Consider the following 25,451-nt stretch of genomic DNA (forward strand, 5'->3'; position numbering starts at 1 on the left):
ATTTTAAAAATCTTTTCATGCACTTTATAGGATTCCCAACATATTAGATCGGCAAAGACCACAGTACTGTGAAATTACAAGAATCCATGTACAAAGATAAAATCAATGTCTACTGTCCCAAACCGTGCCCTGACGATTATAGGTATGATCATACTGTACTGTCCCAAACCGTGCCCTGAAGATTATAAGTATGATCATACTGTAGGATGGAAGACGGTGCACATTGGCTGTAACCACAGTTATTATACAACAAAAATGTAGAATTCTGATATGAATCGAGTGAGTCGAGTTTCGTGCACTTTAAGCAATGAGTAGATTTACATCATAAGATTAACCAAAATACCCTAAAAATGAAACCAGCAAAGGGGTGGGTTGGGTGAAGCTCCATATCAGCAAAGCAGGCGAGAAGATTATGCAATTATTAGTGATGCCCAATTAAGGCAGCAACCAGTCCCAAAATTGATATCAAATAGGGTTTTTTTTTTTCTATTTTTCTACTGGAACTATGTTAAGAGCAAGGGGCAGCCTAAAACAAAATACAAATATACATATTATACACAGCCTACTGGTAAGTTAACTCGAAGCAAACAGATGAGATCACCCTTCATTTATTTGCGCCTCCAATCAATCTGCTGAGATCCCAAATGGAATAGTTTTCCAAATTGCAGATACTTTCACAGCCCCCACCAACGCCATTGTTGCCAAGTTCAACTTTCTAATGGGACCGAGTTCTATCCGTCATCATGAAAACATGGTAATCGGTGGCTGGACCAACCTCGGATGAAAAAAGAAACCGAGCGTGTTCATATAGCCGATCTGTCATTCAGGCTGTCACGTAGATGTGGTCCCACAGATAGAACTTGTATCTCATGTATGCAAAGAAGTTACAGGATGTGAGTTTGTCATATGCAATTCACTTGAAAGACCTAGAATCGCAAGGGTTGAACTGCGAGAGGAAACTACAAAAATTCAGTAGCAATACATACAAATGATGACGTCTTTGTTACAAAAACAGAAGGCTGTGTGCAAGAATAAGCTCTGCAAACCGATCATACAGTAAAGACCTGTCTTGGAAAATCTTTTAAATAAACAAACATTGATACATATTTGTTGAATCTCAAGTAAAAGTTTAGCCATTTCTAGTTCATACTTATAAATGTATGGTAAGCATATTTCAATACTATTCATAATTTTAAAGAAGGAAAAATGCTAGAATTACTATTCATATTTCGATACATATTAAATCTTTTTCAAAACCACCTTGAAAAGGTTTTCAACAGGTATACCTTGGTTTCAAGTGTCGACTTCTCATGTGAGCCCGCAATGAACTGATATTGTGGATACTTGGTTTGCGAAAGGGAATAATAGTTAATTGCCATATTAGGGAAAACTTGGGGAATAAGTAGTATTAAGAGGGGGGTTTATTAAATAAGGGGAATCAGGGAGTCATTAGTTATCATGAAAATTGTTAAAACATATGGTGGGTGAGTTTATAATCATTTGAGGAGATTGCAAGCATCTCGAATAGCTTGTTTTATCTTTTATTATTTGCTTTTAGGTGATAATCTTTCTTTGTTTATCCATTTTATAATATAATTTCTCTTTGTCTCGTTTATCATTTTATTTCTACTTAACTGTTTTAGTCCAATTGGTCAGTTCATACCAGAGCCGCACATAAATCTCATTTTTTTTTGGTCTTATTCCACCATACAAGACTCACGTGAGTAAGTACAGGAATGGCATTACAAGCACCTTAGTATGGAATCAATGGCAATACAAGGGAAGCTCACTAAAAACTGCCACAAGGGAGTATATGCAGCAGAAAAGGACTTATAAGCTAGTTTTTAAAACTAAAATCCCCTAACTTGCATCAGAAGCTAAAAGATAGACTCAAGATTACCTTGGTAAGGAAGATATAATGTTTGGCTGGCTTGAATAAGCAACAAGGGGACCTCTGAGATTAGGGTATTTATTTAGAGCACTTTCCAGTTGGGGTGACGGTAACTGCAAGGCGCAAACGAAAACCCGGAAAAAAAAAGTTAAGATGCAAGCAGAAAGTAATCGCTCGGCACAATAACCTTGCGCATATTAGATTTTAATTTTTACCTTCAATAAAACATGGAATGAATGTGGCTGCGTCTGGGACATACATTTCAAAAACCCTACCCAAAGCTTTGGCATTCTCCAGATCTGCACGTATTTTATAAATCAGTCTCAAGCATTGTAAAGAAGCTACATAAAGAACACGAGATATTACTGAACATTGTGGAGTATGATCACCTGTCTATCAACGAGTTTGGAGAGAATCTCCATGATAAAATCAACCTAGATACAAAGATAATTTGGTCAAATATACGTCCGTCGTAACCATACATCACGCAGCATACTATTTTAGATCACTATACACTGCAAAATTTGTACATTGTGCTTCGGATGATGAACATGCCAAACACAGACAGCCCTCATATATACTCTCAAGGCGATTACAAAGATGTGTGGGGCAATAGGTGTGTCATACAAATTGTTTATATACAGATACTGTCACGTTTATAGAAAACACCCCAAAAAACGTTGCTTAGAATAAATTGAGATCTAACAGAAATTTCTCAATCAACTGAGTAGAATAAGGGAAATTTCCAGGGTATTCAAGAGTCAGAACAAAGATCCTATTCATTACTACATTATTAATCTCACAGGACTAACAGGATACTAAGTACAAAAAGATTCAAACCCTTTATTGATAATACAGTGTTTTCTTTCGAGAAAAAGAACTCTTTCAAGAAACAAAAGACTCAAACTACAGAACATGGGACACCGACAATAGAATATTTAGAAACACTTTTTTTCCTTAAAACAAAATTTCAGAAAGGCTTTTGAAAAATTTTCACGGAATGCTATTACGTACTCTCCCAATCCCTAGTGTTAACTGAACTAAAATTGCACACATGTAAAAGAATGGACCATACCAGAGTAGGGAAGGAGCCAATTGCCTGGATTACTGTTCTCATGAATAATAGAGGAAGTGGAGTTCGATCAACCTGAAACAATTAACATATTATAATCCTCGTGCTTGAGATGACAAGGCAATTTAACTATACAAAAAACACAAAATACACAAACCATCTGATTCAAAGCCTTTGCCAAAACATGATGTGTGAACACAGTACGTTGTTCGAAACAAGCTGAGCAAGCTTCTGTTACCTAAAATGAGAAAAAAGAAAATATTATAAGCAAATTGCAAACAAAAAAATTCAAGCGCGAATCCGAATACCTGCCATTAGAATGTTTTAATGCAGAGGCTTTAAGAGAATAAACCGTGCAGTGCATGAAACTTATTGGATGTACTTGGCAACAGAAAAACAGAGATCTAATGAGCAGATTTTGTACACAAAAGCCACAAGTCTGATTGTGGATACTTTTAAAAACGCACATAGCAATTATAAACATAAATCTTTTTCACAATCGAGAAGTCATAGCACTACCTATTGCATCAAGAACACACTGAATATCAAATTGGGCCATAGTCCAGTGGATTTTTAAATATTTCACAAATGAAAATGAGGACAAATACGCTTAAACAAAATCAGTAACAAAAGTCTTTCCATTAAACTACCATACATAACCTGAACCATTAATTGGGAGGGGGGGGGCCTACCTTTTTAAGCGCAATTCCTTCTTTTTCTGGTACAATGTCGTGGATAGCAACCAGAACTTCAGCAGGCGTTAATGCTGGACCAGTATGAGCTGATCCCTGCAGCACACCAAACTCGTTATAAATTATGAGGACAGCAAAATGTGCATGATACATGAACTTTGATAAAGTAGTAAATCATATCGTTCATCTATAATTATTATAAAAAGCTATAAGAGAACCAAAAGCCTTTTTGCATAGATGACAAATGATACATGAACTTCACAAAATTGCTTGTACCTGTAATATGTGAGCAAGTGCCAGTCGAAATTTGTCGAGTGGAAGGTCAACAAGCCGAGGGAATATGGGCAGAACCTGAGTTCACAAAAAATTTGAAACAGACATAATACACAATCAATGACAACAACACCAAAGTCATAATCTCAAAAATATTGGGCAGCAAACAAAATACATGAATCAAGGTACAGTAAAAATCAAGAAAAGGCAAAACATAGAAGTTGCACGGATAAATTTGGAAGATGTCAATCAAGACCACTCTAGATATTGAAAGCAGATATGGATAAACCCTTAAAATTCTTATGTATACAGCTCCCACCCCAAAGCAAGTATCCTCTACCATTACGCTATAAATGAGGAAGACCTAGAAAATGGAATCACCTTTGATTTTGCATTGTGAGAACCCAACCTCAAATGACTCAAACAGAAATTTTCACGGTAAAATCAATAAGTGCTTCCACCAGCACAAGGAAATAATTCTAGAGCAGATAAAAACCAAAAAAAATTCCCCACCAGCGTGGGAACCAAAAAGCTTTAGTCCTTTCAACGAGCCTAATAAACAACCCCAACAATTGTTGTAAGGGAAGCTGCTGCAAGTGAGTTCAGCTCTTTCAGAACTCCAAAAACAAATTATTTTCATTTAAAAAATGGAGGAAACCAGCTAGAGTATGCTTATCATACAACCCAAATCCTCAAACCAAATATTAAAGTTGCTTCTACAGCTTCAGGCCTTTGATACCCCTCAGGTGGTACACTGAAAATATGCAATCCACTAAGGTCTAGTTTAGTTCATCTTAAAAAATAAGTAAACAAAAAAAATCAATTACAATAAATAAAAATCAGTATCAATCAGTAAAAATCATTTCAGTAAAATCAGTTTCAATCGGTTAAAATCAGTTTAATTGTTGAACTAACTGGACCTAAAAGAGAATCTTAACTTCTAAAAAAAAATCATACTTCACCAAGCAGTTAGAAAGTATCCCACATGCAGACAATCTGTCATAGGTAGGAACCCATACTACCCTGCCCCCCATACATCACCGAGATGAAAGAAACCTTAAAGTATCCACATAAAATGCCGAGTGAAAGCAACACTTCAAATTCTACAATGTTCAAGCTTAATCTCATGGAATTCAAATGAAAAGAAACACATAGGAACTATAAACACAAGCACTAAAGAATACGATCAAAATGAATGACAAATTTAATACTGGAAATAAGGGAAGAAATAGTAGACACACCTCGTTTTTTGAAAGCGAAGATAGCATCGGAATCAGGATAGAAACATCCTGCAATAGTAACCCATTGATGAAGATAAGTCAAATATTCAGTCGATTACCAAGAAGTCATAAAAATGTATTAGGGGAGAAAGAACCTTCAACTTAGTTTCATAGAGATGTTTGACGGTAGAAATAAGATCAGGTGATGGAATGGTTTGTTCAGCCAGTGTCTGGAGCACCTGTTTCCATCGCCAAAGCAAGAATGAACACATATTAGAAAATGCTAGAAATTAAAGAAGGTTTAGGGGAGTGAGCTATTCAAGAATCAAGACCACTACAATTTCCATTTAGGAAATGAAAGTAAAAGAAACGGAAATATATCAAAGAACTAACCAGCATTAACAAGTTTTCACTTCCCATGGGTGGGTCAGAAATTATACGTAGTAATTGAGGATATGATGACTCCAAAGACCTTAATAAAATCGGAACGTGACGATGTATAGCCTGCATTGTTGTATATAAAGTAAACAAGTCTTAAAAATCTGGGAAATGGTAAGATATGCATTAAAAGTTTTCAATGATTAGTCTTTCAATCAAAGCTTAATAATTATACCTGCTTCACACTTTTACCAGCTCGTGCATAGGCATCAAACACAAGCTGAAGGAGATCAGGCTTCTGCAGTTTGCATACCAGAAAATAAAAGAGATTAAGATAATTGAAGAATATTAAGGATAATTGAAGTGCTCTAATATACAAGATCTAAATAACCTTTGTGCAAAGGGCAAAATATAAAGATATATAACGCTGAGCTTCTGAAAATGACACGCTGGGACCAGGTTGAGAAACGACATGCAATTTACCAGAATCCGAATGTAGAGTACCACTAACAGAAGTTTCTTCACCAACCCCTACCTGAAGAGAATCAGCAAATGATAAGGATGATCATAACTTACCAAAGATTAACTTCTACTAAGGATGAATATGGCAAAATTAATCACAGGACAAATACAAGACATTAGTGAAATGAAAGTTTCAACTCCAGAGTGAAATTTGTGAGCATAAATACAAAAATACTAAAGGAAACTTGTTTGGTGTGACTATAATGTTAGTTGCAAATTCTATAACAAAAAATTTACCAAATAATGTAAGATGTTACTGACCCAATTACTGTCGGAATCCTAAGTGTGTGAGAATTGGAAAATATGAAACCGAACTTGAACAGTTGGATTGGTAATTAGTCAAACTGGGTCAAGGTTCAGTCAGTTCAGGTAGAGTCGAGGTTAGCCAACAATTTATACTATCTTTTTTTTTTGGAAATACACTAATATTCTCAGCTTTTTTGGAAACACAAAAATGTAATTAAGGAAAGAGTATTCTGGGTTGAAATCATTCTTGCCAATATTTCACCAAGTTTCTTCAGTTTGTGGGTGTTTAGAGACTAAAAAAGAAAAAGCCTAACTCTTGCACCACAATTGTAAACATTTTGGTAGAGAAAGAGAGAGAGAGAGAGAGAGAGAGAGAGAGAGATTTACTCTTACTTCTTTTATTGAACCAGCAGAACTGGACGTCTCAGCATCTGAAGTATATTCTACAGCTGAAAGCAACTTGTTCTTGGCATATTGCTCAATCGTTTCAGATATGTAGTTGAGTTGATAAAGTTTGTTTGAAACCTGACGAATTATTTCATAAAAAATCAAAGAAAAAGCTTGATCAATAAGTTATGTCTAAATAAATTTGGAACAAAAATAGCTAACGGCTCCCTTATGCCAAATATGTTCAAGATTTTAGGGACAAGAGTGCTCTTTTCGCAATATGCAATTAACTCATCTATGTGCATCTGTATTATCAAACCTGATCTTAGTTGCCCTTAACTAAATATATATGCCCGTATCAGAGCTATTTTGATCTTATAAAAAGGTAATTTATATGCCCTAATATCAATTTATCTGCACATATCTGATCAAAATTTGATCTTATGAAGACTTAGATTTTGTTTGGATCGAGCTAATTACTCTCATCTGACTTTAGTAGTCCTGTGCTCCTATCTGAATTCCAATTTTATAGTGGGATAAAACAAGAGAATTGCAGTATCACATGCATCATAGTATGAAGAGGTTAACAGTAGCAAGCATACCAAACGGATGGCCTTCACACGAGTATCATCTTCTGAATGAACAGCACACTGAATCAAGAATGTGAATATGATTAGAATTGTAGATTACAAGAGAAAAATCCACAATATATGCAAACATTCAGGCTTTTGTTGAATAACATGTGATAGTATCAGATAGATTTTTTACCCACTATAACACAGACACACACACCCCACTGGCTGTCCCTCCAAATCTATAAAACTTAATCAGACACTCACATTAAAAAATGTGGCAGTGAACTTATGACACGGATAAAGCAAAAGAACATTAACAAATTATGTTACATTGTAAAAGCCAGAAATTTCAAGAACAGTAAACGCATGAAAAGGACTCTAGAAGATGACTTGAGGAAACTTTAACCAGTCAAAATTACCAATGACTTCCGATTTGTTTGGGGTGCCATTGGCTTGCAGGTAATAGCCCAAGTTCTTTTCACTTTTATTTGGTGCCGGACGCAATGTACGTCCCTCAACAATAACCCTAAAAAGACCCCATAAACTCACATCATGTAAGCTATAAATCTCCATAAACTCGCATCATGTATACTCAAATTATGGAATATATTATGATTTCTTCAAAACAAATAGTACAAGATCAAGAGCAATCTAATCACGCATCCCATTGAAGACTTAGAGCATTCAATTTGGAAAGCTGCATTTCATAATGGATGAATCCTTTTTTCACTTTCAAGATCAAAGAAGTTGAAATCTTCCCTTGTTTGTCTCACAACATATATTAGTTGGTAATATAACTTCATTTTGGATTCTGACCAAATTCCAGTACAGATTTTATCCCCCGATAGTGGTTTGCAGAACATCTTTGTGAGACCTATTAAGAAATCAAGTAGGGAATAGATCCCCACACAAATTTAATGTACCTACCTATCCCTAAAGATTGCTAAAGAAAGTAGATGAGCATTTCCTTTTCAAGAAGATGTTCTGAAAAGTGCAAAGCTGAAAGGCATTCTAGTCTGATGAAAATCAGAATTGTCCATGAAGCAAAACAAATAAGCATATGAAGGGACATTGACCAAGATAGGTTGCTCTCTTGCTGTACAAGGTTCACAGAACATATGAAGACTCAGAAAGAAACTATTAGAAGATTGTGTAGTAACTAGGTAAGACAGAACAATTATCTTTCTAATCAGGAAGCAATTTCAGTACCCACCAGATCAAGACAAAAATTAACATTTAACCTAAAATTCATGCAGCTAATTTCCAAACATTATAACCTTGAGAGCTATAGTCAAACAGGCTTGTCGATTTAGTGGACGCCCTAAAATTAAGCTCCAGACAGCCCCAAGACCTTGAGTTATGCGATCATCTCGAGAATCTGTTCCACGCACATTCGACAAATTTGAATAGCAAAGGTTCTCCAATAGTCCCATTACAGAATCAGTCAACATCGGAGCTTCACCAAGGAGTCTGCTAAAAGACTTATCAGAAGCAGGCAGAGTATCCAGCAAAGTTTTTGCCTACAGAGACACAAAATGCATACATCCATCTTAAAAATAATTCAAATGAAGAGAAAATTTAATGAAATGTATTATGTTACCATCCTTACCACTCCAGTAAGAAATTTCTCATACAAGTCGGTGGCGCCAAGAGACAATTCACTTGATTCAGTAGTAATTAGACCATGGAGAAAGTATAAAACATGCATTACAAGCTCATGTCCCTGAAAGAAAATTTTTAATTAATTAACCTCTAGGAATAATGAAATGCAAAATCCAACAATTAACACAAGCGTCTATGGTTGTACCTAGGAAACTTCATTTTGCCCAAGACAGTCCCTAAGAGAACTCAACGAAAAAGCTACACTAACAATAGAAATACAGCGTGCTTAAGGCTTTCTAGAAATGCAGCAGTATCAGCAGTCAGGATAAAATTATACCCAGGGGACACCCTTGACGCTCCAATTTGAAAATGGAAACACTTGGGACACAAACCAGAGTCCACACAAGTACCCAATCCCGAGCAACAAAGTTTTATAAAAATGCACAATACAGAAGAAGTTCAACAAAACCCACATGAATAAAAACTTTAATAAATAAAAAAAAACAGACCAGAGTTCTGTTGCACGTGGATTCCCAATCCCATTCCCAACTAATGGTTTCAAATTTTCAATAATAGTCAAACATATAACAACTTCAGCCTGAAGTCTCTAAAAGTCTCATATAATAAGCTGAGAGGATTATCAGTGATATGACTGACATTGCATACCAACAACATACACACAATCTTATTCAAATCAATCTCCAAAACAAAACCCCAATACCGCACCAAAACAATTCCTCATTTCAGCATCTATTTCAATAGACAAATCCAGGTTTTATAAATCAAAGCATACATCTGGATTATTTTATGATGTTCTCTTCATGCAAACAATCTAGAAATTTGAGGTATATACAAAAAACTGCTTCGAAATTTTGGCAAACCCATGCGTGATTTGACCATTCAAGATCATATCCATATTAATTTCAAATACAAACTAACTAGGATTTCATCAGACAAATGGAGATGTGTCTCACAAACAGATAACACTGATTGAGACTATGTGACCATTATCCCACAACAGGTAGTATTAATGTCTTATGAATACTTAACCTCCATATCTAGACTATCATCTAATTGAAAATGCAAATGAACTACAGTAATAATGATATTTCAGAAAAATTCAATTTTAAATTAGTAAAACTGATTTTCAATCAGCACAAATCAATTTAGACACAGTCAAATACTACTTTAATCAAATTATGCAGTAAAAAGCACCCAAATAGCACTATCCTCATTATTGGATTCTTCAAGACATACATTAGGCCCTACAGCCCTGTATTGACGTATAACAAGTGGTATCGGTTGTGGTCACGAGACGCCATAGATGGTAAAAAAAAAGGTCACCAGTGGTGAAAATTGTTGTCAGGTAGATGAGGAAATAGACTTAATCAGTGTAATTTTCATGTCCCGCTTCCTTCATGAGATGAGAGGGATCATGAGGAATCTAAAAAAGTAAAATAGACACTGATAATTATTGAGAAGGCCAGGGAATCTGGGAATTCAATTACTTTTCTGTTTCTTGATTCCCCTATACCAAAAAGCCCCTAAATGTTCACATAGAGAATTAAGGAGAAAAAATAATCAATTACTATTAGCATTTCTTGATTCGGCCAAACTTAGGATACAACCCCATTCTAATATAATGTCTCAACTCCACAGGTCCTAAGTCCTAACTACTACAGTAACAGCATGTCATGCGTTTCAAAAATTAATTTGCCAATCCAATCCAACCCCCTTCAACCTTACTTTGGTGATGGTCCAAGAACAAAAGAGAACAACAGATTTAAGTAAAAAAAAAAAATTTAAAAAAAAAAAAAAAGAGAATGTTAAAAAGGCATAAAACCTAGATTCTAATCTAAGAACCTCATACCTGCTGGTCTTTGTAATCCAAAACAATATCTTGTTGCACCATCATCGATACAAGGTCATCAGCTTGCATCTATAGAAGAAACATAAAATCATAATCATATCTCAAGCATCTATCCAACAATGTTGAGCAAATATTCCATTATTAAACATCTATTTACATGTAGAAGAAAGAAAAGAAAATTAAATTAATTCTTAAATACAAATTTATAATAACAAGAAAAACTATACAGATACAATAAATCACATAAAACATCAACTCATCAAAAGGCTACCACCCCTCTCCCAATACAAATAGGAAAAAAAGTGGATTTACAGTCAGATATTCGCCCATGACCTAAAATATCACAAGTTAAATCATTAAGGAATTCAGTATTAGCATCAAACCTTTAACGTAGGACAACAATATTAGACATGCTATAGTCCTAAAAAGAAGCATACTAAGTATTCAAGAGGTGGAACTCATCACCACCGAAAGGATGGGCCTTCCATCCTCGTGTAGTAAGCAAAAAATTTGATCCCTTATATAAATGATTCTTACTAACTTGCACATTTTAAACTGTCAGAATAGCATCGCGATCTCTGACCCTGACTCAACTCATCTTTGAAGACAACCCACCAACTTCCTCCAAAGAGGTTTCATGGCACAAAATAGATTTATCTATCTTCAACGTATCAATTACCCCTACCAAACTACATAGTGCTCTTCTTAAAGTCGGCGTTCCAAGGGGCTTGAAACACACATAAGAACTCTTCAGCTAGCACTTACAAAATACAGCCAGTTCAATTCTTTTTCAACATTTAGTACTAGTGGCTAATATGTCCAACTTTCCATAATTGAAAAGAGTTTCAAAAGCTTCCAGTTACAAATAAGGCAAATTTCTCAGTTCCCGATGAACTTTAAATGTCAATGAATCATCTCCAAACATGTAAAATTGCTAGCATACAATGTTGCATTTGAAAACACCCAATAGAATACAATGGAAAACCGGAAATCTACATACCCAAGAGACCAACCGAGCAATTAGAGACATCCTGGTGCCGCAGAATTCTTTGTTTTTACAATCTTTATACGATTTAATGATCTGTTCAACGGCCAGTTTCCTCAACGTTTGTTGCTGTTTTTCTGACAAATCAATGTAAGACGGAATTTCGGGCAAGTCTGCAAAAGTTTCTTCAGGCACACGTTCATTTGAAACAGGCGGAGAATCATCATCAGATTCATGGACAAAAGAAAGCCCTGTTACATCTGTCTGAGTGACCATCGATGCCAGAGCGATGGAGTTCTCATTGACAGCAAGGTCAGATGAGCGAGATGACTTATCAACATGAACATTATTATCTGAACTAGGTATCTCTCTGGATCCATTCTCTCCCTCCTCTTTAGCCATGTCCTCTTTCTTGAGAACCAGAGGAGTTCTCATACCTTTTGCATCAACTTCAGTCTCTGGTGCAAAATGTGGTGAGATGGGTTCGGTATTTGCTTCAGCAGTAATTGAAGTGGATTTAGTTACAGACCCAGGACCTTCGGATACAGATGACACATAGGTAGTTTCTTCTGTAACAGGAAGTGATGGTGCTTCAGCAGGTACTGCAATTCTTCTGGGATCCAAGCGGCGGGGATCCTAAAAACAAGCCACTAAAAGGTGAGCATGCAAGAATTTAACATATAATTTACCCATAAATTACAAAACACTTGATCCCAGCCAAAATCTGCAATGCATATTGATCTAAGATGACTAGCAAGTACGTCAATGTTTGCAACATGCAACTTCAAAATGGCAGGCAAACTACAAAGCATACCCTTCTTGGATCACGTCTTGAATCCACTTGGAGATTAGAAGTGCCAGACAAATCAGGAAGAGATGTGCTGTCGGTAACTGTTGAAGTATTGGAGCTTTGCTGTGCAGACATTTGTGAATGAACAGGCAGAGAAGTACTATCAGCAACTTGCGCAGCACTCGCAGAAGGAAAACTTTGTGCATTTGACGGCAAGACCCCTTGCGTTGCCAAAGGTGCAGTCCTTGGCAAATGTATCATATTTGTTATGACAATATCAGCCAGCAAATCAGGATGAATTTGAGAAATTAGAAGTTCAAGTGAGTCAGCAGCCCTTTCCCCTTCAGCTAGCAATGCAGCAATAACAGCAATCATTTGTTCAACAGGATTCACATTATTATTTGCCAGGGAAGCTTCAGAAGAGATCCCATCAGCAGAATTATCATCAACAGACCCATGAGCCTGAACTTGATCTGAAGATTTTCCATTAGAAGAGTAACGCATACGTTTTGAAGCCATCTCCACACCATTATCACGCACATCATTGTGCAGATGCAACGCCTTCCTTTTCATTAAATCCCCAGAATGTGGAATCTGGGTTGATGATTGTTCTTCCTGCACGTCAAAAGTCGGATTATAAAAACTTTAATCATAAATACACATAAACAATGAAAATGAAAACACTGATGACAATCAAATTAAAAATTTAATCCCACTTTGATAAAACATTTTAGACCAGGTCCTTATGATAACTGTTGTCACTCCATATTGATATCAACAAAAGCTAAGTAAATGCAATATAGTAATTATCCTTATAGGAAAATAAATTAGATCCATATGTTAAGAGAAGGATCTAAGCTGATTGATAGAAAGGGAAATCAATACCTTAACAGCCCGAGGATCACGTGATGAACGCTCACTATTCCTCAGCATTTTGTCAACTTGTCGAAGAGCTTGATCAGCGGCTTCACCGGCATTCATTAAGTGCAGACGTCTAATAAATTTGTCCCTGGACTAAAAATAATCAATACACCCCATCAGAAGAAGTGTGCAAACATCCACTGCAACTAAGCACCAGACTACACAAAAACCACAGAAATTAATCACTCTACGGTCGCCACTCATGGTAGTTCACAGAAATCAAAATTTTATAAGCTAGAGAAAGGTCAAAAAAGGTATAAAGGCAGAGAAATGTAAAATCAAAGCATTAGGTGATCCAACATTGGTTTCACAATATGATGAGAAAACGTATACCCTCTGTCCCCTTAATTTCACCTCACATCCCCCAAAATCTCTCACATCGATCAAATCAGAAGTGAAATATCCCTAAGCCTGCGCGAGCAAGCTATGGAAGCGAACTTTTGGTGGAACAAAAATTCTCAATAAAGGCAGAGCTGCTAACAACGAATCTCTGATCTCTTATGATATTTTTATTAAAAGGGGAGACAAAAACAGCAAAAAAAACTATTAGTATTCTAAATACCATAAAGCAAATAGTATGGAAACAAAAGAAAGAAAAAGGAATGAACAAGCACCAATTATCTTTAATCTCTGAAGGTAATGGAGAAATTTTTATAACGCACAAACACCTTCTACAATTACAGGCGTATTAGAAAACAAAGTCCAGTGATCCAGTCACCAACCTGATAGGTGATGGTTCCTAAACAACAAGGATCATAGACATTGATGCCTAAGTTGAGCAATTTTCAAATTGTCAACTTCCACATTACGATTTACTTGTTGCAAACTACAACGAATTTATGATCGGAGAGACAAGTAAATACAATGTAACAACAGTTTATGCAAATTTGCATGAAATATGACTTCTCATTGCAGTAAAACAAAGGAACAGACATAACAAAGTAGTTGCAAAAACCACAGATAATATTCTTCTAATAAAGAGGGCAAAATCCACTGAGATTCCATTTACGCTAGTAAGCCACCAGGACTTATATCAAACAACATAAAAAGAATGTTACAGATCATGAATAATCATGACATAATTTGAAAATTGAGACTGCTCAGCGGCAGACACAGCTCAGTTTAATGTTTTCAACTTACAGAATTTAACAAGTCATCTCTAAATATGCTAATATGTGTATTGGTTAAGTTAGTTAAAGCATTAGTGTGTGACATTAATATCCCAGGTTCAAACCTTACTATTAACATCTTTTAAAAAAAAATACTTAATACATTGACATCAATTGATTTTATTTTTGGATCCGCCCCTGAGACTGTTGATAGAGTTAGTTGAGCAAGAAAGAGAAACAACAACATTCAATTACCCAATGTCATTTAGTGGTCCCCCGCAAGAGTGGGTTTGGGCGTTTGTGCTAGAAAAAATGCTCTCGAGATTTATCACCAGTAAGACTCGCAATTACAAAAGGCAAGTACCTCAATGATGACAGGATGTGTACATCTCAAGAACCCCAACAACGCGCTCCTAACAGAATATTGTAAACTAGCAGCATGACCTCCTCTTGTTTCAGAGTTTGATTGGAAGTCAAGAAGTGCATGTAAAACTTGGCCAAAGAGTGAAGGCCTCTTTCTTGCAATAGATGCCAGACTGCAATAAAAATAAATATAATTAGAGATGACCAGCAATATTTTTGCTAATAAACAAGCCATAGTCCGAAATTGATACACAACATCATGGAGGAACATCCCACACTCAGAAGGATCCAAAATCATGGTCTAAAACACATGGCATTATCCACAACTGGTTAAAGGTCCGGGAAAAAAAGGATAACCTTTTCCACAAATAAAAAAGCAAGTAAATGATGCTCATGAAAAATAATACGAAAAATAATCTTCCTAAAGAAGGCCCAACAGAAGAAGAAAAGTTGTACAGTAAATGGAACAAAGTAAAGGCCAGATCACAGAATGGCCATCGATATCGTATCATTTTCAAAAGCTTATATTAATTTTTCAATAAATCGAGTTTACTAAGGAGCTCCTAAAAAAACTGTTTAACATGGGCTAGACAGTCTTCCTCAGTAATCCTTTATAAAAAAAGGGACGGTAAAGATGATTGGAGAACTATCCTTAACTTCAAAATCCAATGACTTCAAAATTTACCCTATATAACCCAGAATGTGGAATAATAGCTTATCGCACAATGCATCAAACTAATGTATGCAAATCCAAATTGCATCCTATTTAAAGTCTTTGATTTGACATATAATCTAACATGAAGTCCTTATCTTTTCTAAAAGAAAAATTTTTAGTGAGAGGGGAAGAAACAATTGCAAAAAAGGGGATCAGAATAGCTCTCACAAACTAATGAAGATAATGAGGCCACTAAGCTGTCTATGAGATGGATTGAAACTTCTATTATTCAGAGTTGCAGACTCTCCATTTCCCCTAAATCTAATACTGGTATGGGACACTCAAACTTCATTTAAAGCCAAAGTCAAATTTTTTCATTAAAATAGCTAAAAAAGACATTTGGACTTGTTGGTACCTGATACTCAACATTGTCCATGTAACTTAATCAAAAAATACACCTCTATTCAACCAATCCCAACTAGCTAACCTGAAAGTTCTTAATTTAAATTAAGGAACATAAGATTAGTGAAACAAATTATCCCGAATCCTTTATACAATACAATTCAGTCATTTTCTGTAAACAAAATGCACAAGAAACATCCACACATGTTAAGTGTGGATTCTGCAAAACACAAGCAAAGAACTGAGCCAATCCTTGGAGACAGGATGATCAAAGTAATCCCAAAGTTATTGAGACCAACAAACTATTGCACATATGTCAAAGTATTATATTACAAGTTATAATACATATCAAACAAAAAACAGGAGTGGATCCCAAGTGCCTCAAAAGTGATTATGACAAATGCAGCAAGAACCCAACTTAAGTGATGCCAGTTCATATGTGACCGGCAATCAGGCAATGCGCATCCAATTAGTATCCAAGGGAACCACCAGGTCAATGTTAACACATAGAAAAAATATACAAAAGTGTCACATAGCTACAAACCCATGATCCACAATCAATAGAACAAAGAAATTTACATTACATCAAAGCCAGACTTCAGAATGCATCCATAGTAGCACTCCTTGGTCCTTACTGACAACTCCTACTAAGCAATTCAATATTGAACAACTCTGCTAGACTGCTAGGTTCCTCAATGCATAGAGCACAAAATCTAAAATATCTTGATTAGCAGCAGTATAGCTACAGCAACCCACATGGTTCCCTTAAAAGTTCCAATCCAGAACACCACCTTTATTGAACTGCAATCAGAACTTTAATTCATATCTCATTCCTTTAGGGAAACATAAAACTGGTTAGAAATCAACTTTCTTATCTATATCAAATCAACCCACAATTTCAAAGTACGAACATCTTCTGAAGCTCTAACAGTCTCACCGATAAATTGAAATTAACTTAAGCCTTAATCAAAAAAAAGCACCACAAGCAGCATTTTTGGGTTATTTTTCGCCACAGCGTACAAACTCAATTCCATGGTAGCATCTCAAACAGTCAAATAACATGCTGCTGCAACTAATCAAACACAACAAAATTAAATTTTCAGAAAACTCCCAAGCAACTACTATTCATTCCATCGTTTTTGGCAACTTAATGGCTTAAGCAATACCAGCAGTCACAATTAGGTTCAGACAGGATTCAGTGGTTGAGAAGAAGACAAATCGGTGCTTCTCACGTGTGGTTCTCTCAGGTTTTAAAAAAGGTCACTGGTGAAACATTACCATACACTGATCCCTTAAAATAAATGTTGTAAACCGAACATACACATCCAGTTTTCTCAGGTAAACAATATCATAAGCAATCTTCAATCAATAACCACTCAGAACATACCCAGTACATATGTTGAATACAGGGCACTGGTATAATCAGTGACATACTCAAAATCCTCATGACATGATACATCTTACAATAATAAGCTCAACAATCCTGCCATAAACATTGCTAAGGCTTTCTGAAAAGAAAACATGCTGCAACATCTACAGAATCAAATGCTCTTAAAACAATAGACAAAGTGTTAAGGAGGAAAGGGGAATTTTTCCTTTCATTACTTTATATCCTTTTGAAGGGTTTTCTGTCAAACACTAGAATTAATGGGCAACAGCATATAACTTGAAAGCTATTTCTGTATCCTAGTCAACAAGCAGTCAACAAATTTTCACTTAAAAATTGAAAAAGCAGTATAGTGAAACAATGAGCTCATGCCTGCTACTCCCTTTTTGACAGATAATGAAATTCAGACACATACATTTAGTAAGAATTGATAACATCTTTAACAATATTTTGACAGACACATAAGGATCTTGTTTAGACACATTCAGGCAAGATTTGATGATATCTGAAGCTTTAAAAAAAAAAACTTTTAAAATCAACTGAGACAAAGGGAACTTATTTTGACAAATTAAGGCATAGTTTGATGATATCTGAAGCTTTTTTTAAAAAAAGACCTTTTCAAGCTGAGACAGATATTATTGTGCATCAGAACTCAGTAAAAAGTCCAACTATTTATGACGAGAACATACATATTTCAATTATGTCGATTCAGCAAACACCATTTACACTAAGATCATTATGATACAATAGTAATGTAGAACAAATAAATTTTATTGATTGTAGTTATTTAATGTGCATAGACAGTATATACATCCATAAAAAGGAAAAGTCAACCATACTATCAGCTGCAAGCAAACACAGCAGCATAGCCTATAACAGTATCCCAAACTGATCCTTTAAACATTTAGGAACATAAACTGCCGCTTCACAACGAAATTCCTCTCAAAACTGAATGCAATTTTCTTATACCATTAGAGCTTCCTATTGCAGTCCAACAGATTTTGGCATCAGCTAGGACCAACACTGAATAAATGTGCAGCCTAATATTGACTATCCCCGGCAACTTGGTTTTCTCGCCAATTAAACAGCAGCTTCAAGGATTTACAAAATGCCAATTACCGCCATCCAAACATGCTGGCCATTTTGCCGCACATATGCAACATAAGAGAAGTTGATCTGGTACTACCCTGCTCTGAGCTTTGAGTCAATCGTTTTGAAAAGAAACAGAGTTTCCATATACAAGTATAGATATTTGATGCCTTCATCAATCTGAAGACAGTTAATGACATCAGTAAGAGTTCAGACGTCATAATATCATGTGACATCAATTTGGTGAAACAAGATGACAACAATACTTTTGCCAAACTCCTGGAGGAAATATACATTCAACATGTAATCGGAACTCTTACCTTCCGATCTAACAAATCCTCATCAAATTGCTGAATAATGAAGTCTTGTCAATAGATGACAGATAAGAAGAATGCATCACATGTTGATCCCCATCCATTCGCTACACTATCTAGGTGACATATGTTTCCAGGTCACTAAAAAATTCTAGCTAATAACACTTACATTGAGAAAATGGACTACCAAAGGCCTATCTACTCCACTCTAAGCCACAAAAACCACTCTAAGCCACCAAAGGAGTAAAAATTGTTGAACTTGTCCAAAAAAAGCAATAATGAATATCAAAAGTTCAATAATAGTCAGCCAAACAGACAGAAAATGAGGCACTGTGGACAAATACAACCAAACACACGAACTACTATGTTTTTCAGTTTGAACAAAAACTGAACAATGTATATGAAAACTCAAAGTAATAATAATATATTATCACCCAAAAATATGTGACAGAAGAAAATATTTTACAAACATTACAAAAAAACACAAACAAATTGCTATTAGATGAAAACTCTACCAGAGTTAAAAGAGTACAGTAGAAACACTAAGTTCGTCAACAGTTCAGCACTACTATGTTTCTGGAGAGCTCCTAAAACGAATTTACACTAATAATTCGATATATCAAAACCTGCAGCTAAAACATCACCCATATTTCTACGTGCAATTTGAAAAAGGCCCAAAACAGCATAATTTTAACTATTTAGTGACTAGGTTTCTGTACCACTTTCCTTACTTCGCTACTTTTGTATTTCTTTAAGTGAAACAAGTAGTTTTTCTTTGTAGGTGAAGCGTGGACCCACAAGAAGTTTCTTGCATACAAATGATCACCCAGGTGTTCAAATTGCATACACAACATAACAGACAAAACGAATCCCATCGAACTTCTTTACAACTGTGAACAAAAAAGAAAAGAATTCAACGCTGTAGCAGTTTTCAAATTTTTAAAATGATAGCCAAGACGGACCATTCATTGAAGGATGTAAACAAATAGAAATTTTAAAAAATCTACTTATCTTAGCCGCCAATCTTTTGGAATTAAAGTTTTGCATTGTTCTATTATCTTGCAATTTAAAAGGAAAAAATTTACCAAAAGATCAACTACATTATTTCCCTCTTTCAAATTGTAGATTAACAGACCAATAAACTCCATGCCCCAACATACCAATATTTTACAATCATTCTTGTATCCAAACATTTTCCCATCAAAACATGTGTCTCCCACCAATTAATGCAGTGATTAAACAGAAACACAACTAAACAAGTTATACGAAAGGAAAAGCACTATTGGAGCTTACCAATTCACAACAGTGACTGTCAATGGACCGGGAGTTCTATTAGATGATTTTAACATGTCTAATAAATAGGAAAACAGGCTGTTTGCCTCTGATATGAGTTTATCCGGATCTAGCACTGGATGGCCACTTGGCAACCATGACACATTAAATCTGCGCTCCTTACCTGTCATAGCCATTATAGACAAAAGCACCTCATATAAATAGCAGACCCACGAAAAAAGTAAACTGAACAGAAATTTTGGAAGTTTCTAAAAATTTCCTTGTCATAACTCATTTCAATCATGTATAACCTGAATAAGATTGTTGAATGCCGACATCTAATGTCATTTATTATGAATAAGTTCAACAAAAAATACTCACTCTTAAAGGTCAATTTCTGAACATACTTCTAGCATGAGCCATGATAAACCACATAAACTAAACCAAGAATTACCCTATCAGATGTATTAAGTTCCTTTTTTGCGACTATCCGGGAAAATTTGATACAAATGAGCACAAAGGCAAGCGCCAAAAAAGAAACATCACTATTAAGGAATCAAAGGCCTAGAAACTTGCGAAAGAAAAATCAAAGCAGGCTGCCAATAAGAATATATCAAAAAACGGGATCCAATGGAATACCTCCAGAGTTCAGTCTATCAGTATCAGCTGCATCTGGGGTAAAAACCAATACATATGTTTCCAAAAACTTCAGTGCCAATAACCTTGTCCGCACAGAAACCGGCTAAGAAAGCAAGTGCAACAAAAAAAAATGAGAAAATAATTATCTCCAACTTTGAATGGTGTATCACATAGCACAAAGCAACAAATAAAACATCGCTACACAAATAAAGCAAGGAAATTATTAAAGCACACAAAACAATGCATATAATAATCGTATAATTGTAAAAGACTATGTATATATGATTGACAAATAAGCATCAAAGTTACATAGCTTTACAATCATTTTGCTTGTTGTAAAACAAAGTGTTGACTCTTGTATGTTGAAGTCTCAAATACCAAATGTTGGCCGGATTACTTCACAAATTAAGTCCATGAAAAATGACAACCGTAAAGACAAATCATTAAGTTTGAAACCTAGTGGAAATCATAATTTGTATACATGGAAAAGGTCAAGAATCCAGCTTCATACAGTTAAGAAACTAGTTTCTGTCCTAGCAACATAGACCATCAAGAGGCCAAGGCAAACCGATAAAGCAGTGAGAATCCAGCTTCATAACAAGCATATTATCCATAAAAATGAGGATAACAGTTGTTCAAGAAAATGTATGCACAATTGCACCTTATTAATGCTGTTCTAAATCCCCATATTTCTACTTCCGTTACAACCAAAACAAGATGGCTTTGACAAAAGCATTAGTTCAGCAGCCAGCTGCCAGGCTGCCTGATGTGTCATATACTTACAGTCAGCTTTAAGTGGGATTTAAATGATAGCTACAGAGGCACAATGCTAATACACCCCATTTAAGATCAAAAAAAGTGGGATGTAATGCATTAAAAATGCTCCTCTCAGAAAATAACATAAATGGGCTCTAAAGAAACACAAAGTGTCACAAGTGAGAACTCTAAGTCCATAGTGATCAAAACCATTTGTTTAAAAATATAATGTTAAACTGACTGAATAGTAAAAAGCTACCTGACTAGCTAAAAGAAAGTAACCTTTTGATACCGTATAGAGGCAGAAACATTACCTCAAAAATGAGAGAAAGTATTGCATCCTTGAACTCAATCATCCGCATCCACATCTCTTCAGCCCATCTCTCAACTTTGCCATTTCGAATAAACTGCAGCAAGCAATAATAAAAAACTGTGACTTGTAGCCAAACCATAGTATAAGAGACACATAAATAGTGCCAATTAGCCAAGAAGTTAAAGCTCCAGAAAGGGGAGAAAAACATATAACATGATCCAACAATCTGCAATAACTCAGTTTCCACCTTCATTAAGAGACATCCGAAGCTCAAACTTGAAGAAAAAACAATGAACAAAAAAATAACATCATAGCTTCAATCCAATTGCATGAACAAGAAATCTATCTCCAGGTCATCTACAAGATCCTGTTTCAAATACAGTTCAATCTAGAGCTACCCACTAAAAACCCATTTACAATGTAACATTTTCAGCCCTTTCCAACTAAGTCATTCTTCAACTCCCTAGATGTCTTTCAAAATATCCTTGCTCCAAGCTCTCCAATTCCTATTCTTCCCTACCAAGACACATTCAGTAGTGGACACTGCACAAACCCAAATCAACAGTTTATTCTCATTTTAGTGTATTATCTTCATAAAAATTGTAACCCTAAGAATCATCCTACACGTGCATCACTACATAGAAGTCCCCATTATTCCAACCAAATATAAAAGCCAAAGTCTAGCATTGCTACAAATTATATTCCAAAAACCTAGAAAAATGTTGCAGCCAGTACACAATTACCAGCTCTTCATTTAAGGCAGTAAGCCATGATCCCATTAGTCCATCATCTTCATTCCTTTAAAAATTGCCCCAAGATACTCATCTCACTTAGGGCCTCATGAATAGCTTCGAACAATTTATACAGTGAATCTTCCTCTTATTCCATCTAATTATTAGACAGACAACTTACATACTTTGTTTTACAGTTCAGTCTTGACTCATCCTAAATCCACAAGATTGAAGATTTGGCCCCGTAACTCCAACATAGAATAAACAATTTATTCCATACACCATGGAGTATGTACAAGATGCTCCTTATTTTAATTTTCTTTATTGCCTTATCTATATACTCCATGAAGTACCATATAACTTGTGCAGCAACACTAACACTAGCCTCTTCCAAAAAATGATATATGACCATATCTCATCCTGTATGGTCATCATTGCAAGCAAAACAGTCTTCATGTCTATCCTTGTGTACGTGTGATAGATGAATCCACTCCTCAACATGCTCTAACATTTGTTTCAACACATATCCTTTGTTAATATATTTTAGATAGTATACCCTTCTTTGTCATTACCCACCACAATAAGTCTTGAAATAAAGAGTTCTCTGAGGCAATAAAATACATAATCCTCATACAACAATACTCAAATACTCTACGACTCATTGAACAAAGTCCACACTCCATAAACTAAGTGGTAAAAATGATTGCAAAGGGAAGAAAATATAAAATAGAAAGCAGATTCTACTAATTGCATATTTTCTCCGTTTTTAAAATTAATAAAATGGTGGGAAGAGAAATAATAACCTGTTGAACCAAGTCTTGAAGTATAGAATCAAAAAACTTCATGCCACTAACAATAGCTTGACAAGCAACACTGGGATCTTCATCTTTTAACAAGGCCAGCGACACTGGTTTCAGCATGTTGGAATGCTCCAACACTTTCAAACCAATCTCATCCATCGCCCTGCCAAAAAGAAATGAGCAAACTACTATATTTATTCAATCCAAACATTAATAAACCAAAATAAGGTACAGCATTAACCCTAAAGCCTCAAAAAAAAATCTAAGCTATTCAATACAACATAATGTTGCTCCAAATGCCATTCAAATTCACAAACTAATGATAGCATTAATGTTCTAAAAAACCCAAATTCACCAAACACGAGTTCATTACCCATTATCAATCTCAAATGCAATTCAGAACCATTATTAGCTATCATATAATTCAATTAAAGAATTCAAAACAAACCTAAAACATTTGGTTGACAAGCCGCATTTAGGCTTTCTCAAACAAATAAATAAATAAGCCATGAACTACTCGGTAACAAATAATTAAACATAGTATCTTTTACCCTAAATGTTCTACATAATCCCAAATTTTATTACCAATTATCAATCTCAAATGCAATTTAACACCATTATTAGCAACGTATTATTGACTAAAACAATCCAAAGATAAACCTCTAACATTTGTTTAACAAGCGGTATTTAAATTTTCCAAAAAAACAGGCACTGACTACTGGGCAACAAACAATTAAACAAAATAGCATTTTTTTAAACCTAATTCAAATTTGAACCATAAAATGCATTAGAAATTAACTAAACCTCAACCAATAAATAAAATTCGCAAAATTTGAAATTGTGAATAGTAAAAACAATCAAATAAGAAGTTATACAAAAGAATTCAGATCTACGACAATTCGAGAAAGACAAATAATTCACAGGAAAATAGATGAAGTAAGGGAAACAAACGGTGGCGGCGCAGAGAAGAGATACGGTGCGAATGTCTGCGGACGGTGTTCCGGGTATTCGTCGCTAGCCCTAATTGCCTGATTCTGTGAGGCCAAGAAAGTAAGAGAAAGAAAGCAACGGAGAGACGATTAGGGCCTAGTCGTTTGGAAGACAAAGGTGGGGAGGGTTTTCAAGTTGGTTTTCTAAAAAAAAAAAAAAAAAAATACTCTTTTTTATATTCGCACCAAAACTAAGAAATTAGATATCTGACATATATATATATAGAAATAGAATTTTCACCTCAAGGACTTTGTTAGCTTTTACGTTAGAAATAAGTAGATAGTAAAAGAGGTGGTGCAATTTTATTCAAAAATGAAAATAGATTTAATTTAATGGAACACATAAAATAAAAATGTATGCAAATTAAATGGAATAGGAAAATATTGTATTAATTGATAAATGAGTATTAATTATATCCTTTTTATTCATTTTTATTTGCTACACCGTTTTATTTTTAAGATTTTGATAAATTGTTTCTTTTATGAGCTATTATAGGAAGTCTTATCTTTAATATTTATATATAATTTTATCTTTTAATAATAACACTTACACAATTTAAATTATTTGTCTTATTACAAGTCATGGCTTAACTCGGCACCGCCGCAGTGAGTCATGCCATGACAAATGATCTACAAAAATTATATGCTCTTAAAATGGTCTGTGAGATATATGACTCGCTTTGACTCGACACAAATTTTATGTTCACTTCTTAACGACATTTGAACAAACAAATATTTATATGCTATATGTAGTAGTAGCAAAATCATAGGAATAAATAAGTACTTTTATAATTAGATTTTTGTGTTTATCAGTATATTTTTATCCAACAAAAATTATTATATTTCAGTTTAAAATTATACATTAAAAAGACCAAAACGTTGCAACACTATAAACTACAAAAGTATATTTTGGTGTTAATGGTTGAAATTTTACTTAGCAACATAGCAACTTTACAAGAATCTTAGTTTTTTTTTTTTTTTTTTTTTTTTTTGTTAAAATGTAAATTAATTCTTTTCCCCAATAGTTGTTTTACACATAGAAAATCTAATTGTAAGGATTTTTCTCTAAAAAAATTAAATCAAACTAGGCTTCTAGGAGAGCCACTTTATAAATTAGAGTTATTTGACTCCACTTAAAACTCAAAATTCTAGATTTATTTTTTAATTAAATTTGTAATATCTGTATTTTTTTTTATTTTTTTTTTTAT

The 25,451-nt window shown here is 34.8% G+C and overlaps 1 protein-coding gene across 3 annotated transcripts; it reads right to left on the minus strand.

Moving 5' to 3' along the window:
• Nucleotides 1–389: 389 nt before the first annotated feature.
• Nucleotides 390–24,436, minus strand: LOC130806101 (uncharacterized). Of its 3 annotated transcripts, none has more exons than XM_057671031.1 (27): nt 24,176–24,436; nt 23,258–23,417; nt 21,725–21,817; nt 20,655–20,757; nt 20,037–20,199; nt 14,898–15,069; nt 13,389–13,517; nt 12,528–13,118; nt 11,729–12,349; nt 10,729–10,797; nt 8,866–8,979; nt 8,534–8,776; nt 7,284–7,331; nt 6,688–6,819; nt 5,918–6,061; nt 5,762–5,824; nt 5,542–5,652; nt 5,304–5,387; nt 5,170–5,217; nt 3,932–4,006; nt 3,656–3,751; nt 3,121–3,201; nt 2,967–3,038; nt 2,281–2,325; nt 2,107–2,190; nt 1,901–2,004; nt 390–946 (listed from the first exon to the last, which is right to left on the minus strand). In XM_057671031.1, exons 2-27 carry the CDS (start codon nt 23,411–23,413, stop codon nt 868–870), a joined length of 3,720 nt encoding a protein of 1,239 aa, XP_057527014.1. In that variant the 5' UTR covers nt 23,414–23,417; nt 24,176–24,436; the 3' UTR covers nt 390–867. The 3 variants fall into 3 exon arrangements, with proteins under 3 accessions (XP_057527014.1, XP_057527013.1, XP_057527015.1); XM_057671030.1 differs by having other exon boundaries at nt 24,206–24,430; XM_057671032.1 differs by lacking the exons at nt 20,037–20,199; nt 20,655–20,757; nt 21,725–21,817; nt 23,258–23,417; nt 24,176–24,436 and having other exon boundaries at nt 13,389–13,512; nt 14,898–15,036.
• Nucleotides 24,437–25,451: the final 1,015 nt, after the last annotated feature.

The sequence above is a fragment of the Amaranthus tricolor genome, chromosome 2 (assembly GCF_026212465.1).
Source record: "Amaranthus tricolor cultivar Red isolate AtriRed21 chromosome 2, ASM2621246v1, whole genome shotgun sequence".
Classification (NCBI taxonomy): Eukaryota; Viridiplantae; Streptophyta; class Magnoliopsida; order Caryophyllales; family Amaranthaceae; genus Amaranthus; species Amaranthus tricolor.